At 40.7% G+C, this 16,738-nt stretch overlaps 2 protein-coding genes across 2 annotated transcripts in view; one reads left to right on the top strand and one right to left on the bottom strand.

Moving 5' to 3' along the window:
- Positions 1–16,738, top strand: part of PSMD1 (proteasome 26S subunit, non-ATPase 1) — a 69,616-nt gene that overhangs the window by 26,652 nt on the left and 26,226 nt on the right. The window lies entirely within an intron of this gene.
- Positions 200–10,606, bottom strand: HTR2B (5-hydroxytryptamine receptor 2B). The gene is made up of 4 exons (XM_005513236.4): positions 9,952–10,606; positions 8,611–9,255; positions 3,347–3,547; positions 200–1,345 (listed from the first exon to the last, which is right to left on the bottom strand). The coding sequence occupies exons 2-4, from the start codon at positions 8,918–8,920 to the stop codon at positions 465–467; spliced, it is 1,392 nt and encodes a 463-aa protein (XP_005513293.1). The 5' UTR covers positions 8,921–9,255; positions 9,952–10,606; the 3' UTR covers positions 200–464.

Below are 16,738 nucleotides of genomic sequence, written 5' to 3'. Positions count from 1 at the left end.
GTACACAGAGTAAAGGTTTTAATTAAAACCAGCAAGCTTGTATCTCCTTGCGGACTTGATCATAGAGCATCAACCTGCAGCGCGTTCTGTCTTCCTGCCAGTGTGAATGTTAAATCAGTGTTTGTACAGAGATGCTTTTCTTATCAAAATGTACTTGGAAGAGACTGAAGATGATGAGAACTGAAGTCAGATACTCAAACTGCTTTAGCTCTTCTTTATTTCCCTCTTCCTGTAGGCTACAGGCTGTAGACATTGGTCACTTATCGTGGAATGAGGTTGTGGTTGTCACCACGGGGTTGGGGTTAAAGTAGAGGAGACTTAGGAGGAGAGGAATTAATATAAATTTATAAGATATTGCTTGCATAAATAACAGAAAACAATAGTATTTATACCCTCTTACAGCACAGTTACCTAGAATAATACATATACAGTAATACTATGATGTGGACATGGCTGCCATTCCACTATACGTAGCTGACTTGTTCTTCTGTTTTATCAACTTCATTCTCTGTGAGCAGCAATGTATCCAGCAGAATGGCCGATGAGGTTTGGATGGGTGAGCTCCTCAGCCTCATTGGGCTCTGGTACATAATGGGGTTAATCCCATTTCTCATCCCATGCATGACAAAGAGCTTGGAATTTTCTGCCACAGAGCTTCTGAAAGAGATCCTGCTGGAGCGCTTCCGAAGGGCCTTGAGAGGCTTTGTGGTCCGATAGTTACAAGTGATATACCTGCTGAAAGCTTCCCTAAATGTTTTGTTGAAGAGTGTATAGACAAGAGGGTTCACTCCTGAGGATACATATCCTATCCAAACAAATATCTCCATAAGCTTTTGAAAAACCTCCTTGTCGCAGGAGTTGCACAGAACTGAACTTATGTTTGTTATGAAGAACGGGCACCACATCAACAAGAAAAGAAAAAACACAATCCCAAGAACTTTTGATGCCCTTTGCTCGTTGGTTATTGTTTGCATGGACTTCCTCCCAATTGTAGAGGTTCTGCAGATGGGCATGTCACTGGACAAAGTCTTGTCCTTTCTGGAGCCATTCAGCATGGCCACCTTTTCTGGCGAGGAGGCAGGTGTTGTGTCACGCTGAAACACCGTGGACACTGTGGACCAAGTGAAACGCTGAGGTGGCTTGTTGATCAGGTAGGCCTTCTTGCGCAGCACTTGGATTGTCAGAAAATAAGTCACTATCATGATAGCGAGGGGAATGAAGAACGCAGCCACTGATCCGTACAGAATGAAGTCAGGAAAACGATCTGGCGCCAGGACACACGTGATGTTTGTAGAGTTGCCATTTCCATCTTCAATGCCTCTGATAGGGACCGGAATAGCAATGCCTACAGGAGAAAAACCAAGTACTTCAGCTTATGGTATTTGCTTGCAATCTCTATTTTGAGGAGGCCTGAAGCCTCAGGGTCTCTAAAGAAACGTAGTTCCTGAGCCCTGGGGCAGGCACATGGTGACAGAGAACAGGAATTGTTGAGAGCATCACATGGGTAATTGGGCAAGCAGCTCTTTGTGAGACTTGGCAAGCTCAGCTTTAGCAGAGTGCCATGTCTAAGGAGACTGGGCCTAACCCTTAGTAATTGAGGAAGCTCTATAAAGTTGCCAACTTCTCAAGTGTAAAACACATTAATTGCTTTGACTCTATTTGTTAGAGTTAATATGACTTTTCCTCCAGTGAAATGTGTTTCCCTAATGCTATCTGCTTTTATTTTTTTTACCTCTCAGGGTAACCTTTGCACTTCTTGAAGGGCAGTTCTGCAAATAAGTAAAACTATTCTTTCCTTCTTATCTTAACCGCATCGAGCGAGTGGTCACAGACAGTTGATTTTTTTTCCCCTGCTTCACTCTTTCATATATATAAATAGTTAAACAGACACCAGAATTATGCAGTGTGTGTTTGAGATAGATTCGTTGTTTAAAGTCTCTTGCATATTTAAGAGTGTTTAAATGAGGCTAGCTAGCTCTGTAATTCACCACTCATTTAAAAAAAAAAACCTTAACAGTCTTGTATTTTAAATGAATTTTTTATAACTGCTGAATTACAGTCAGCACTTCATTTGCCAGCAATCTGACATTACAACAAAAACAAAAGGTTCCTTGCTGTCTGGTGAAGGTTATTTGTGCTCTGTTTCCTGATACCACTTAATGAGGTCTGGGGATTTACCGTATTCCTCTGCTCCCCTGCTTACTGAAGTTGGTTGAGAGCAGCAAGAGGAAAATGGTTTACCCTTCAGCCACTTGATCCCTTTCTTGCTAAGAGGCACGTCAGATACAGCAAACATTTGAAATGAGGATTGGGCCAAATTAGCCTTTGCTTTGGAGAACCCTGGCTTAGCTGCAGAGTACTTCTGTGTTAGAGAAAAAAGAAACTAAAAAGTACAGCGCTGATTAATAACAATAAAATCAGGCATTAAACAGTCAACTTGTGTCTTATCATGCTAACAGTTTCCTATTTTTGTGATTAAATAGAGAAAGCATCTCTTCTGCTATCATCACAATTTTTTTCAAGTTGGAATTTTTGAGTGTAGGCACGTGTGCCTCGGCCACGAAGGTGGATGTACCCATTGTCCTGTGCGTCATTGGCCTTTATAACCCAGAATGATTTTGTTCTTCCTCTTGCACACAGAGTGTACAGCACTATGCCTACGGCTGCCTGCAGCACGCCTTGAGTTATTTGAATTAAGTGTTTTCACCTCCTTAGCTCACTTAACAGATTTATGTTTTTAAGCATTAAAGACAGCTGAGGTGCTACATGCACATCGGACACGTGCTCATGTCATTAAAGTTTATACATTGGCATCCTGTATATAAACCATTCAAGGTTTGTTGTTTGGTTTATTTTTGCGTAGAAGTTAGCCTTTCTATATGCCATATTGCCAGGGCATCTCCATCTGCAGTGTGAATGTTACCAGCCACTCATTTGTATTTCAATCTTTGATTGCTTTTTACTTGCTTCATGGGACAATTGTAAGGCAGAGATTTTAACAGCATCTTCTCAGGGCTTGAAATTGTGCTTGAGACAGAATATACCGCAACAGGAGGCCTGCTATGCCTGCAGATATTGCCTTCTGAGTTTTGGACTTTTAGGACCATGAAGAAGAGCGATGATTATCCCTATTCAATCCTTGCCCTTTCTGGTAAGCCTGATAAGGAGCAGCAGTTCTTAGGATGTAGCTGTGTATGATCCAACAGGTGGACTTAGGCCAGCCCAAGTGTTAGGGTCTAATAACCAGTAGTACTTGGCCAAATTTTCCATTTTGCCCAGCTTTCACCTATTGTTTTGGACACAAAAAGCTTCTGCATTCCTTTTCAACTCTCCAGGTCTCACATACCTATTGAAATGAGCCAAACCACGATGATTTTGATGATTGTTGTAGCCCATGAATTGTACTGACTAGCCTGGATTGGCTTTTTAATCGCAATATAGCGGTCTAGTGAGATGGCACAGAGGTGCATGATGGAAGCTGTGGAAAAGAGGACGTCAAGGAACAGCCAGATAGGACACAAGGCAGTTGGGAGAGGCCAGGCGTTGTCTGAAAGAGAACAGAAAACTCATTAGATTCCAAGCTTTTGGAGGGTTTCCAGTGTGCAGTTTTCCCTCGGCATCAGTATTACAGGAACTGAGCTTTGCTGCCGCCTCAGCAGGATTGTCTTACAGTTTAGGTAGCTCCCAAGTGGGATGGTTGCTGCCGTCGTATTGATCAGGCTGTTTGTGTATTCTAAACCTTTCCCAGTTTTTTTGTCCTTTTCAGATCATAAGCTCTTTGTGGCAAGGACTCTGGATAAAAAAGTGTTTAAAATAAGGGATACGACTGTGCTTGTTTCTTGTGCCCTGCTGTTAAATGGTTATTTTCAGCTATGTCTCCGATGAGTCAAGGTTGTATTAAATGAAGGAGGTAATGGGTCATAAGCAATGTATATTAATCAATCATTGCAGAACCACGGTTGAATCTCAGTGGAGATCTTGAGGAATCTGGTTCACACAGTTTTGAAGTGGGTTTAGTGCGTCACTTGACCAGATACAACTGAGCACTAGTGTGGCAAAGCAGGGCTTGTCTGTCTCTGTAATGATTTTGTAGAAATTGAAGAGTTTTCATGTGTGTTGTTTGTTGTTGTTTTTTCAAGAGAGATGGCTTGGATTTTAAGTCTGGCATTTCTTACAGTAGTTATCTGCCTTTAGCGTTAATCTCTAGTGAACATAGGTTCTGTCAGCTGCATTGTGTCCAAGATAAAGGGGTTTTAATGTTCAGCTTTCCAAAAGGCTCATATTTTTGAGAGCTGGGTCTCCCCTATCAACATCTACAATACCAAACCAAATGAATTTTAATGAAACAGTAATTATTTTTATTTCTTAACTGCTTTATTTTCACTCACAAGTAGTTTGTATCACAATCCAGTTCTAGCAGTGTTCAATTTAAGGTGCCCATTAGTGTTGTGTGTCTATAACAATGTGTGAACATGGATTTATTTTTTCTATTTCTCATGGTAGAAGTCGATCTACTAAATATATTTTCATTCTTTATAGAATTCAACTGTACTCGGTAGGCACATTAATAGTATTGTCAGAGTTTTTTGTTGAGTGACGATTAAGGAAAAAGAATAACAAATCAGATTGGTTTTTATCTCCTCGCTCTGAATAAACAGATCTGCGTGCTGAGAATGCCAGGTGAGTTGGGACTATTGTAATGCCCAGTCTTATCAATGTGGTAATGTTGCAGTCGTTTGAGATTAAAATGTTTTTTCATAATGTAACTGATAGATGGAAGTGATAATGGTGCTGCCTTGATTTGAATTACGAATTCCAGAGGGTGGAAAATTTTATCAAGTCAGACATAGCACATGCTTGTCTGCATTCTCCCCTGCGTTGGGAAACCTCCCCTGTTAAACGGGTGGATGGAGCCCGTCCAGGTGGGGGTGATGTTGCCTCTGGGGCCGAAGGAAAAGAGTCGTTCTCTTTCCAAATCATTAACCAGTACTTTTTAATATCTAGCTGCGTATTTCCTAGAATAGATATAATGGTTGAAATTATGCTTCAAAAATCATTCCATCAAGCATGAGAAAGTTCTAATTACTATATTATGAAACACTCGTATTTCATTTTTCTACCCGCACTTCAGCTGGCAGTAAGGTAGGGTGCCTTTCTGAAGGAAAAAGAAGAGGAAAACCAAAATGTCTTGTGGTTCATGTAACCAGATGTTTTAAAAAACAAAAAAAAGTTAAAAGAAATAATTGATTTGATGGGCTTTAAATGGTTTTGCCCACTCCAGAAAAACAAGACGACTTCTTTTGGCTCTGATTAAGGGTTAGTTCAGACAAAACGTGAGCAATAAAATGTGACTTTAAATAGTCTTGGAAACTGTTGTTCTGCTGTAAGGGTGCCGAAACGTGTTGCCTGCAAAGGATTTTGTTGTTGTTAGATTATGATGCATTTACGGAGATGGAAATTGGATATTTTTAATCACTGGCTGACTTAACCCTGCGCTTCGGTGGTCAGGCTGGGGGTGTGTGGTGTTTGCCATGTGTCAGTGCTGAACTCATTTTATTTGTATTAGAGCTCCTTTGTGAGGAGTAAACTTGTGTTTTCTTACTTATCTTTGGATTTGAAATTTTGGCAAGTGGCCCTCAATTAAAGCCTTTTTCTCTGGGTAGTTTTTACAAGCAATGAGGGAAGATTTGCTGTGGTTTGTCTTCCGTAATGGAAGAAGCTTAAGATGGATAGTGCTTGTGATAGATATTTTTTTTTAAATAGTGGTTTGCAGCCTCGGATAATCAGCTTTACCTTCTGATTTTTAAGTGGATGAATATCAGGAACAGGGAGTATATTTTCAAATAAGATGGTATGTGCACTATCTCCAAGTAACTCATTGCCCACCAAGCCATGGGCAGCAGAATCCTTCCTGCTGCAGGTTTTGCACCTGAGAGGATCTCTCAAGTTCATTTGCTAATTTCACTATCTGATGAATAGCAACATTTTTCTTTCCTTCAGTAGTTAGAGATGTGGCCAACTCGGAAAGCTCGATTTCAGAGAATGCAGTTGTTTCCTATCATGCCCTCCTTCTTTCTGAAGAAATGAGAAGAATTTAGCAAGCAATAAAAGCAATGAACTGTTTGGACATTCTGACACTCGCTCTCCTAAATTAAAATTGCAGTGTGTGTTATTACCAGAGTATATTTTGGTCCCTCTGCTGAGAATAAATAATCCGCTGCTCGTGCTGTTATACCTGTGAGTGAGTTACAGATGCATTTATTAATTCGTTGTTGAAAGGGGTTTCTCTTTATTGCAGACAGTCAATTTCTGCAGATCTTTCTGCAAGCGCCCTGTCAGGGCACGGAGCCAATATCTGCAGTAGGTTTTGAATTGGAACGCTCCGACACATCCGTTTTTACAGTCAGAATCTTTATTGTGACTGTACTTCAGTTCACACCTTTCCCCTCAAATATCCTCCACGTAATTAGTTATCAGACCCAAGTCGGAAGCATAATATTTGTGTTCTGTATCTAGAAGCTGCACGCAGCTATTTCATTATTATGGAAACATTCTTGTGTGGAAGTGCCAGGAGGCTGGATTTATTTGGCTCTCTGGCTATTAATGATTATTCTATGTCCAAGTAGTTATCTGGCTAACGTAGCCTCAAGATTTAGACTTGTATGTATTTAAATATCTGTTCTAGCTACATTCCAGTAACTGCTCATGTTTTGCTCGTGCTTTGAACTTCTATAAACACCTCAGCATCTTCTCCCAGTCCATGAGAGGCAAAGCAGTTTCTCTGGTTGGCTGCCAGAGGGAGACTTGTATGCAAGAGATCTCAGTTTTAACCACTGCCGTGTGAAAGGTTGGTTGCAGTCTGTCTTAGTTAATTATAGCTAATTTTGCTATTTTCCTGTAAATTTCCTGCAACATGAAAGACGCTTTTGTTTGACTTTTAAATTAAGATTCCTAGCATGCTTTGAACTGTTGTAACCAGGGCTTAGCAGTGGATTGAGAGATTAAGGAGCAGTAGTCTCTTTATAAAGTTAAAAAGAAAAGTTTTATTAGCCTAGCAAAAAGAAAGTAATAATAAAATCCAAACCAAAAAAACTCCACCAGCACCAAAAAACAGCTCCATGAAATCCAGGACTTGCCTTCACTTTGTGTTGATTGCTAGTCCAATGTTAGTACTTTTTATGGTTAGTAGTTTTATTATTAATGAGGCCTTTGGGAGGAACTAAGCAGTTACAATATCTGTGTGTATCTATACCTGTTTCTTCCCTCTACACACACGTGCATGTACATGATATACCAAGGTTTTTTAGAAGTGACTGTCTTTTTTTCAAGTTAGAAATTGCTGTCCTGGTCAGGTATGTTCATTTTTCATTTTAGAAACTGTTGCTTGAAAAAAGGCTTTTATTATATCAACACTGGATTCTGATGTTGAATTCAATCAGGGAGAAGCAATCTGTAATAGGTAGAAGTTCAGTCTCAAGGCATAAAGTGAATAAACACATTTGCTAATAAAGTGATACCAGGCTTCTGCAGCAAACAAAAGCCTTTCTGAAATAAAGTTTATGGTTGTGTTTGCTTGTTGCTCAGACAACTCTTAGAGATCCAGCATAGGAGAAATGAACTGCAACTTTTCATTAGCTAAGGCCCAGTGGTATCTATACATTGAAGATAATTGTGTAAATCTGTAAGTTTATTGAAAAACCAGACTCGTGCTGATTGGGTTTTTTTTTCCATTTGTATGATATGAAAATAGACCATTTAAAATGCATTCGTAAAGAATTTTTGGGCATAAAAGAGAGAGATTTTCTCATGGAGCTGCCTCTGATTAGCTGCGAAAAGTAACATCTGAAATAAAGCTGGGCATGAGAGGATATGAAAGAGTCACGCTTGTTCTGTAATGAGTAACCAGAAAGAAAACGTCTCACACGATGTATGTTCATGTAAAAAATAACCTATTTTATTCCATATGAACCAGACTAACTGATAAATCTGAGTCTCAAACATTAGGAACAGGGATTGAAGCTCCCTTGGCTTGATTCTTTGGGACACTTTATGAACCTGCTGCTTTCCCAGGAATGGGAGAGAATCAGTTTATCTGATTGCTTTGTTGTCACAGATGGTGCCCGGGACCATCTCTGGCTGTTCATGGAGCCTGGAGTCAATACTGAGGTAAAATCAGGTGCCTGACTCCTAGAAGGTTCATAATCTGCTCAGTGGACTGAACAGATACCTGTTCTTCATTTCACATTTAAGAGAAGACTGCAATTCGTGTAATATCCAGTAGAACAGGTACCAAGATTGTGCTGATGTTGTTAAAAGTAATATTCCACTGTACAAAATGTAATTTCCTATGTCCAGTTCCAACTTAGTGTCAGTTCTAAGTCTCAGGTGATTTTTGAATGGTTTGTTTTAAAGGAAAGAATCTCCCCAGCGAGTATAATTCCCATAAAGACATTAAGCTATATTACGGTGAGAGAGAGAAAAGATTTAGCAGCCCTCATCCAAGTGATTTTTTTACAGCTGGTGGAATGCAAACAGTTTTTCAGTTTAAATTAGACCTCCCCAAATTTTACCCTGTATGCCAGCCTGACGAAACAAATGCGCTGTACTTACCAAATAATATTATGAGAAGGGCAATCGGCATCACAAACAGACCCACGAGCAAATCTGCCACCGCCAAGGACGTCAAAAAGTAGTTGGTGGCATATTGCAACTTCTTCTCCAGAGACACGGCCAGTATGACAAGTATGTTCCCCCCAATGGTGGGGATTATCACCAGGAGAATCAGTAACGCTGCCCAACACACTTTGTTTCCTTGTTCATCACTTGGATCGTCCTGCTTGGGTTCTGCTGTTACTGAGAGAGGCGACAAAGATCCATTGCCAGCTCCAGACCCGTTCAAGAAATGTAAGGGATAGGACATTTTTGTGTCCAGCAGAAGGTATTCAGGAGCTGTATTTTGCACAGGAATCGCGTCCGCTGTAAGAGTTCGCTGTTCCTCACTGGTCCAGGATGGTCCTGAAGAAAGGCCAGCATGGTCAGTATGGCAAACTGGTCATCTGCTATTTTGAGATACAGTGACCACGTCCAAGCTGGTATCCAGTATTTTTTTTATCCTGTGCCTTGCTGGGCACAATTAGGTCTTAAAACTGAAAGTCTTGTGTTGTGTCCATCTCTGGTTGGTGGGGTTCAGTGGTCTGGTCTCCCCTTTATTAGGGAGGTTCAAGTTTCAGAAGATGATAGGACACAAATCAATAGCTGTGAAAAGTAAGCAGTGCATTAGCTTCCTTTTTTTTTTCTCTCCCCCCCCAACTTTCTGCAGCTGTAAATGCAATAGATGAATTTAGATCCCAAATGGTTCCCTTTAGATGCAGCGTACGTAGATTTGCTCTTTGTAAGTACAAACTGATGCAAAGGCAGATGCTCACGTTATGTATCTGCAACTCCTCCTCTCCCAAGTGTCTCGTCTCCAACAGCGTGTGCGTAGGCAGATGGCAGGTCCCATATTTCCCCTTATTAAGAATCCTATTTCTCCACAGAGGGTCACCCCAAAAATATCTTGAGAAATGATGTATGCGGTTTCCGTTTTAGTGTCTACAGTTCCTAATTTATCAGGTGGGGGTCAGGAAGCCGTAGACAATAAAACACTGGTGACACTCTCAAGGGTACGGTAAAGATTTATGGAACTGAGACATCTAAATTTACCCATTACTTGGAGTGAGGGGGGTGAGTAAACGGCTTGTTTTTGTAATCTGAGCAGGGCTTTTATTAAGCACAGCCTTTTCTCTCCCTCTCTCTTTCTCTTTCTGTCTCTCTCAACTCTGCTGAAGACTTAACGCTTACATTTCCCCTGCAAGCACAGGCTGAAACAGCTGTCACGGTGCTAATCTGAACCAACACTCAGTTACTGTGAAGATCTCATGTGTTGTAATTTTCAGGTGAAGAAAGCCTTACCTCTTTCTCTTGCATTTTGGTAGAGTTCACTTTGCAGCCAGGGAGATCCTTTGTAATTTTCTTTTTCATCACACGGTGGATTTTAAGATAAGATTTTTCACTGCTTTCTGGAAAACAAGTTGCTCATTTGGTTTTGGTTTTTATAATTTTTCTAAATCTTGTCTCTTTGTGTGCTTTTGCTTAGCACTTAGGTTTCTTCTAAGACCAAGATGAAGAATTTCTATTTTGGGAAAACTATATTTCTTACCCAGGTATTTTCTTCAAATCTTGAATGGAGGAGAAGAATCATTCTTGCCACGTATTAAAAAATATATATAGAAATAAGCTTGTTCTTTTTTGCTGTCCTTTATCTTCCATTCTTTTGATGACTTAAGTGATTAGCAGAGTCCATGTGCAGTTTTCTCTTTGTTCCTTAGCAAAGCTCTCGGGCTGCTGCCGCCCTTGTTTGCCGGTGGACACATTGCGGCGTATCCAGCTCCAGCGCTCGAAAAGCAGGGAAGGGAAGAGTGGGGGTTTGGCTGGAGAAGAGCCAGAGAGGGTTAATTGATGCAGTTCTCCAGTGTGTGCTCTTTGTAGCTGTGTCAGGATGTGCAGATCATGTAAACGACCCTTGGCTTTTCGAGATTGCAGCTCCACGCACCACAGCCCGTGTGTGCCTGCCGGCTCGCTCGCTGGACGGAAGCACAGTTAACCCTGAAAAGTTCTGCTGCCCTGTAAATACTCCAGTTTTTTTCCTGACTAATTTTATAAAAGTATTGTCTAGCGCACTATTTCAAGTGCGTGCACCGTTACTTGAAATCTTTCTTCATGCAGCTGCTTTTTATTATCACGTTTTGTTATTTTTTTGGTACCTTCCAACTTTCAGTCAGATGTGTGTATGGTCTCTAACTTCATCTTACAGTTCGGCATTAAAATGGAAATAACGTTCGCTTCCAAGGGCTTTAGCTGGACAAGTATGTAATCGAGTCCTTCAGTTTAAGGCCAGAAGAGACCATGAGATCATGGTCTGACCCCCTGTATATCACAGGCCTTTATGTTCCATGAGTTGCTGATGCTCACCGGGCGTGAGCTGGGAGTTGGCTGCTCAGTGAGCTGCGTATCGATTTATATGTGTTTTTTAAAAAAGGCATTTGTATCTTTAGGATACAGCTACTTTGGGGCCAAAGAGACAAAGTTGCTGCCAGAAATTTATAGAAATACTGTATTTAAAGTGTGTTCAGGTCATACAATAGAATTCCTAGCAAAGTAGTTTTCACTTGTTCCTTATTTTCCCTGTTTAAAGGAAACCTCTGGTAAGATTCCAGGCTGTGTTCATTTGCAGTTGACTTCAGATATCTTTATTCTTCAGAAAAGTATAGAGTAGAAAATAAATATTAATCCAGCTATGGTAATTCTATTTCCTTATCTGACCACCTCCCCATTGTCACCCCTGACAGTACTGAGAGAAGAGCCCATGAAAACATGCAAAAAGCAGAAATCACGACAGGCCAATACTGTGCTGGGCTAATGAGCATTTGGATTCAGTTTTTCTTAAGCTCATCTATGTCTAATCAGCTTCTGTTTTATTTTATAGATCTTGAAGGCTCTTCTGGCATTAATCTAACTGTACTTGAAGTCTTTACCAAAATGTCCATTGGATTAAATGCAGCCAGTGTTCCCTCTTTCCCATTGTATGGTGAAGCTTGTTTTCCTTCATCACTGAGCTGTTTTTTTCCTTGTTGAAAGGCAGCTGGAGTTATTCCTGCTTTATGGAGATGGAGCTATTGGCAGTATATCTGCATCATAAACAACCAAAAAAAGGTTCCAGTGTAAAACCACCAAAGTATTATAAAAGACAGATTCATCTTTTCATGCCAGTGGTCTGCTTGTGGGTGAATGCCGCATAGATCTTCACGTCCCATCTCTGAATTTAAAGAAGAGAATTCACAGAATCACAGAATCGACTGGGTTGGAAAAGACCTCAGAGATCATCGAGTCCAACCCTTGGTCCAACTCTAGTCCGTTTACTAGATCATGGCACTAAGTGCCATGTCCAATCTCAGTTTAAAAACCTCCAGGGCTGGTGAGTCCACTACCTCCCTGGGCAGCCATTCCAATGCCTGACCACTCTCTCTGTAAAGAATTTCTTTCTAATATCCAGCCTAAATTTCCCCTGGTAGAGTTTAAGCCCATGCCCCCTTGTCCTATTGCTGACTGCCTGGGAGAAGAGACCAATCCCCACCTGGCTAGAACTGCCCTTCAGGTAGTTCTAGAGAGTGATGAGCTCAGCTCTAAGCCTCCTCTTCTCCAGACTAAACAAGCCCAGCTCCCTCAGCCTCTCCTCATAGGTCTTGTGTTCAAGTCCCTTCACCAGTCGTGTTGCTCTTCTCTGGACCCGCTCCAGCACTTCAATGTCTTTCCTGAGCTGAGGGGCCCAGAACTGAACACAATACTCCAGGTGTGGCCTCCCCAATGCAGAGCACAGGGGAAGGATCACTTAATTAAAACTTCTGGGGAAAAAAATAGGCAACACATCTAACAGAACCATCTGCTAATAATCAGTTGCTGAGGCAAGCCTGTGTTGGAACTGAAGTGTTATCTTGAAAGAGCTGGGTTGGGGGTTGTTTTGGTTTGGTGGTTGTTTTTTGTTGTTTTGGTTTGGTTTTTTCTCTTCACGTTTTCTCTTTCACATGGCATAGACACTATCCCTCTGTCACTTCAGTGCGGAGGAAGTGTCAGTGTTACAGAAGTGAAATTTTGTCAGCTTGAGTTTCTATTGCCTCTTCATAAATTTTCTTTACAGATCTTACCATCATTGTTGGTTACTCGTGTAAAGACTTGCTTTGGTCAAGTGAAAATCAAGCGTTCCCACTTCTCTGGAATGCCTCAGTGGATGTTATAACGCAATTTGTATGACAAAATCATCTCTTTAGCCACTAGAATGGCTAAATTAAATAAATTGGGAGGGAGGAGGCACTTTGACGAAGTACCAGATGAAGACTGTGCTGTTGCGTGCAGATCGCTCTGATGAACGCTCTATAAACGCATTCATATCTAATTGAAAAGGAAATGATTTTTTTAAATACGGCTGTAAACAGCGTTTTCATAGGAACTTGCAGAGGAAGATGATGAGTTTAGTTGCATGTAGGCCCGCATAGCATACATGTCTGCTTGGTGTGTGGTTTCATTTAAGATGGCTAGAAAACTCATCTGCCTTCTGTGATGTTCTTTGAACTTGGCCAGGTGTCAGTCATTTCTGAGGAACGCATCTTCCTGTTGAATATCTGTTCCAGATCTGCAGCAGGTTCTTCACCACAAGCTCCTGGCCAGGCTTTCTGCGCAGGCCCCTGTCCTGCCCCGTGTCCAGCTCTTCACCTGTCACAATGAGCGGTGAACCCAAAATCTTGGTAGACCTCTCTCCTGGTCCACCATAACTGGGGTATTTGAACCACGCATAGGGTTATTTTTCCCACCCCTTGCTGTTTATTTCTGTTTTCAAATTGAAGGAGGCTGTGTTACATGTGAGATAGTTGCAGGAAATTCCTGGCATGGGAATAACTCGGATCCTTTTTGTCTAGAGAGAAGGAGATGGGCCTTACACCCCTGCTTAGTCTACTCTGAAATATGTCCGTTTGTTGCATTTATTTTCCCTGTGGGCTTTTAATCCTCTATGTTTTCCCCTCTCTGCCACACGCACCCCCTTCAGAAACAACTTCAAATTGTGCAATTAGATATCTGCATTCCTCCTTTATTAACTCATTCATGGATGACATTAAACTCCTGTTAAGCTTTTTTTTTGTCTGTCACTGTGCTACCAAAGCAACTCGTGGAAATGGTTCTGTACCAAATGATTAATTCATGTCCAGTAGTTTAGAAAGCCCTAAATATTTAGGATCCTTTGAAATAGGACTGGGGAGACTTAATGAGGAATTTAAAATACATAGTTGATGTTGTTCTTTAGTTCTCCGACATTTCATTTTTCACTGACTTGTAAAGTCCTTAAATATTTAGACTGAAAAATAAGAGTATGTTAGCGATGCTTCAGACATTTCCATCTTTAGTCTCCATCACAAGACCAATGTGATGGTTTATTTTCAGTACTCTGTTTATTTATTTATGCTACATTTTATACATATATAGGGTCTCGTGTTCAAACATTGCTGAATTATAAACAGAAATTACAATAGTTCTCTAACCTTCAAGATGTCTGATTTGCAGAACTGGAGATAAAATGAACAAAGGTATGTGGATGTGATTCAGACTGAGCTGTGATCTGAGAAACTAAAGAAATATGCTTCAAGATATGGCAATCTGAGGTTTTAATTTATCTGTGGTGTTGCTGTGTGCCTTTTGGGGAAGAAGATTCAAGCGGATTGTTAAGCAGAGTCAATGTACCTGACGGTGTTCCGCAACTTCCAATAGCTCAATAAGGCTTTGATAGGCCAAGCCTACTATGAACTACAAGTTTTTTAATCTGCAGATGTTGCAGTTGTCATTACCTTCAGAAAAAGGATCATTTTCTGTGCCTTACGGAGTCCTAGAAGAGCTGCTGTAAGAAAAGGTTGGTGGTGAAAGGAAGCACAATTCAGATTTCACTGCACACCATGGAGAGCGTGGTCAGTGTCACGGACTGAAAGGAAAACCAGACACCTTCTGTGTCCAGCTGATCTGGGTGGTTTTGTTCATATTAGTCTGTGTTAACAAGAATTGATTTCTTAGGGTTTATTTTATGAATTTTTGTACTAAAAGTTTAAGAAAAATCTTTCCTCTCTTTATGGAAGTAGCGAAGAATGCAAAGCTTGCTTTGGTTTCTCAGGAATTCCTGGGCACTTAGAAGCTAAGTATCAGCTTTTATACATGCTATAATACAATACTTATTTTTATATAAATATCGCTTATATTTAATTCCATCCAGGAGATTAACATCCCCAGGAGTGAGATCAAAGCTGAGCCCAAGGCCAGGGTCACTGGGTAGGAGTTGGGCAGCTCCTTTGTGTTCTCTCTGGTTCTGGTTTGTGTGTGTTTGTCTCTCATGGAGCTTTTGAGAGGAAACAGTGAGTAAAACTAATAAAATGCTAACTAGTATGTTTTCCTGGGAATCTCTCATTAATGTTTTGGTTCTTCATGGTTTTCTTAACGACTTCTGAAACAAACAACGTGAATCTTGGATGAAATCCTTCGTCTGCAGCCCATATATCACAGCAGTAAAACTTTTGGCATAGGGTGGAAACAAAGCAGAAGCTGATTATGGCACAGAAGTCATATCAAAGAAACTTAGAGGCTTTTTTGGCTTCTTGATTTATTTAGTTTTCTGGTACCAGAGAGAACAATACTGAAGCTGGTTGTGATGCTGTTTTTGTATATGGGCCTGGGTTCACTGACATCTGTGTTTTGATGGCTGATGGAGGAGCAGTTGAGCAATTTTCAGATGAAAATGAAGGAAATAATCAGGCTGTTGTTCTGTCATCATTTTGCTGTTGTAGTAAAATGTAATTGCAGAAGCAAACTGCTTGAGCAGAAGCAGTGTTGGGGAAAAAAGGAAGGAACCAGTGCATTAAAGATAATTTGGTTTTAAAAAATAGACATTGCCTATCTTTCTAAGCTACACAGCCCAGTTTAGAGGCATGCCTTAGGCTTTAAGGTAGGAATTTTTAGGTGGAATTACTGGACTGTGTTATGGGAAGGTCAGACTAAGGGACTCTGGTACATTGTTTCTCTACTCCAGGTTTAGAATTTTTACTATGTCTTTTAAGAGGGGGTGGAAATTGTGTCTGGGGATGAAACTTCTGCCCACTGCATCTCCAGATGTTGTTCTGGTATTTCATGTGATGTTATCTTCTATGTTTAACTTGTAGTAACGACCGATGTCCGTATTAGGACTAAGAGTAGCCTGTTGCTGAGTGTGACTTCTGATCAGCCATTAATCTTTTTTCAGTCGTGCTTTTAACGTTTTCTCATACTTTGCGACTTCTCTCCCTCTCCCACCGGAGGTTTCTCTTCAGTAACCACTTTGACATAGTAATTTTTCTTTTGATTGCTTGTTTTTTGTGTTATGAATTTCATTAAGCGCGGGTTGGGGTTTATATGGGCTGACCTTTGGCAACAGCGTGTAGGACTTTGTCAAGTGTCTCAGCCATAAAGCAAGCAAATGTTATTGCTTAAGCACTGGTGCCAGCAGTGCTCTTGTTCGCTGAAGTCCTGTTCCTCTGAGCATTTTTACAAGGCTTTTTAGGTTCCTCAACCCACTTGTGCTTCTGCCTTCTAGTTCTAGTTCCCATTGAGTGGGAAGACACTTCTTGAAGATTGTGCGCTTGAGGATGCTCTGTTACTGGGGAAAGTGGTGGGACCTGTTAAGTAGCTTTAACTCCCGCAGTGGATTTATGGAGGGCGCCCTTTTAAAATGTTTGACAGTTTTATGGATAGGTTAGAGATGAAAGCATTTAAAGCAATGGCCACGAGTAATGTAAATCAGGCTAAGAATTCCAAAATCAAATAGTGCGCATTAATCTTGATTTTATAATAACTGTGTTGGAACTTCTGAGCCTTCAAACTGGAGGATGTGTCCAAGTTAATGATTCTATAAAATCCAGCTTTCTGAACACAAATTTACTTATTAATGCTTCCAAGTGCATAATCACATCTTTGCCAGAAGATGTTTTTCTCTTCTTTGGCTCACAATCCACCTGTTTAATACTTACTGAAGTAAAGATAACACAAAGGTGTTAAGTCTTAGTGCAAGAGCTGAAGGATTCTGTGCAGCTGAATGCTTGGGCTCATTTATTTTAGCATTTGTGCCTTCTCATCTCCA

This window comes from Columba livia, chromosome 9 (genome assembly GCF_036013475.1).
Source record: "Columba livia isolate bColLiv1 breed racing homer chromosome 9, bColLiv1.pat.W.v2, whole genome shotgun sequence".
NCBI classification, from domain to species: domain Eukaryota; kingdom Metazoa; phylum Chordata; class Aves; order Columbiformes; family Columbidae; genus Columba; species Columba livia.
The sequence above is the reverse complement of the archived record's forward strand: the minus strand, read 5'-3'. Positions and strand labels throughout refer to the sequence as shown.

Excerpts from the sequence above, each read along its gene's own strand:
- HTR2B (XM_005513236.4), bottom strand. The coding sequence starts at position 8,920 with ATGTCCTATCCCTTACATTTCTTGAACGGGTCTGGAGCTGGCAATGGA. Across the intron at positions 3,548-8,610 it reads CCTTCTCATAATATTATTTG|ACAACGCCTGGCCTCTCCCA; the intron begins GTAAGTACAGCG and ends GTTCTCTTTCAG. Across the intron at positions 1,346-3,346 it reads GGTTTGGCTCATTTCAATAG|GCATTGCTATTCCGGTCCCT; the intron begins GTATGTGAGACC and ends TTTCTCCTGTAG.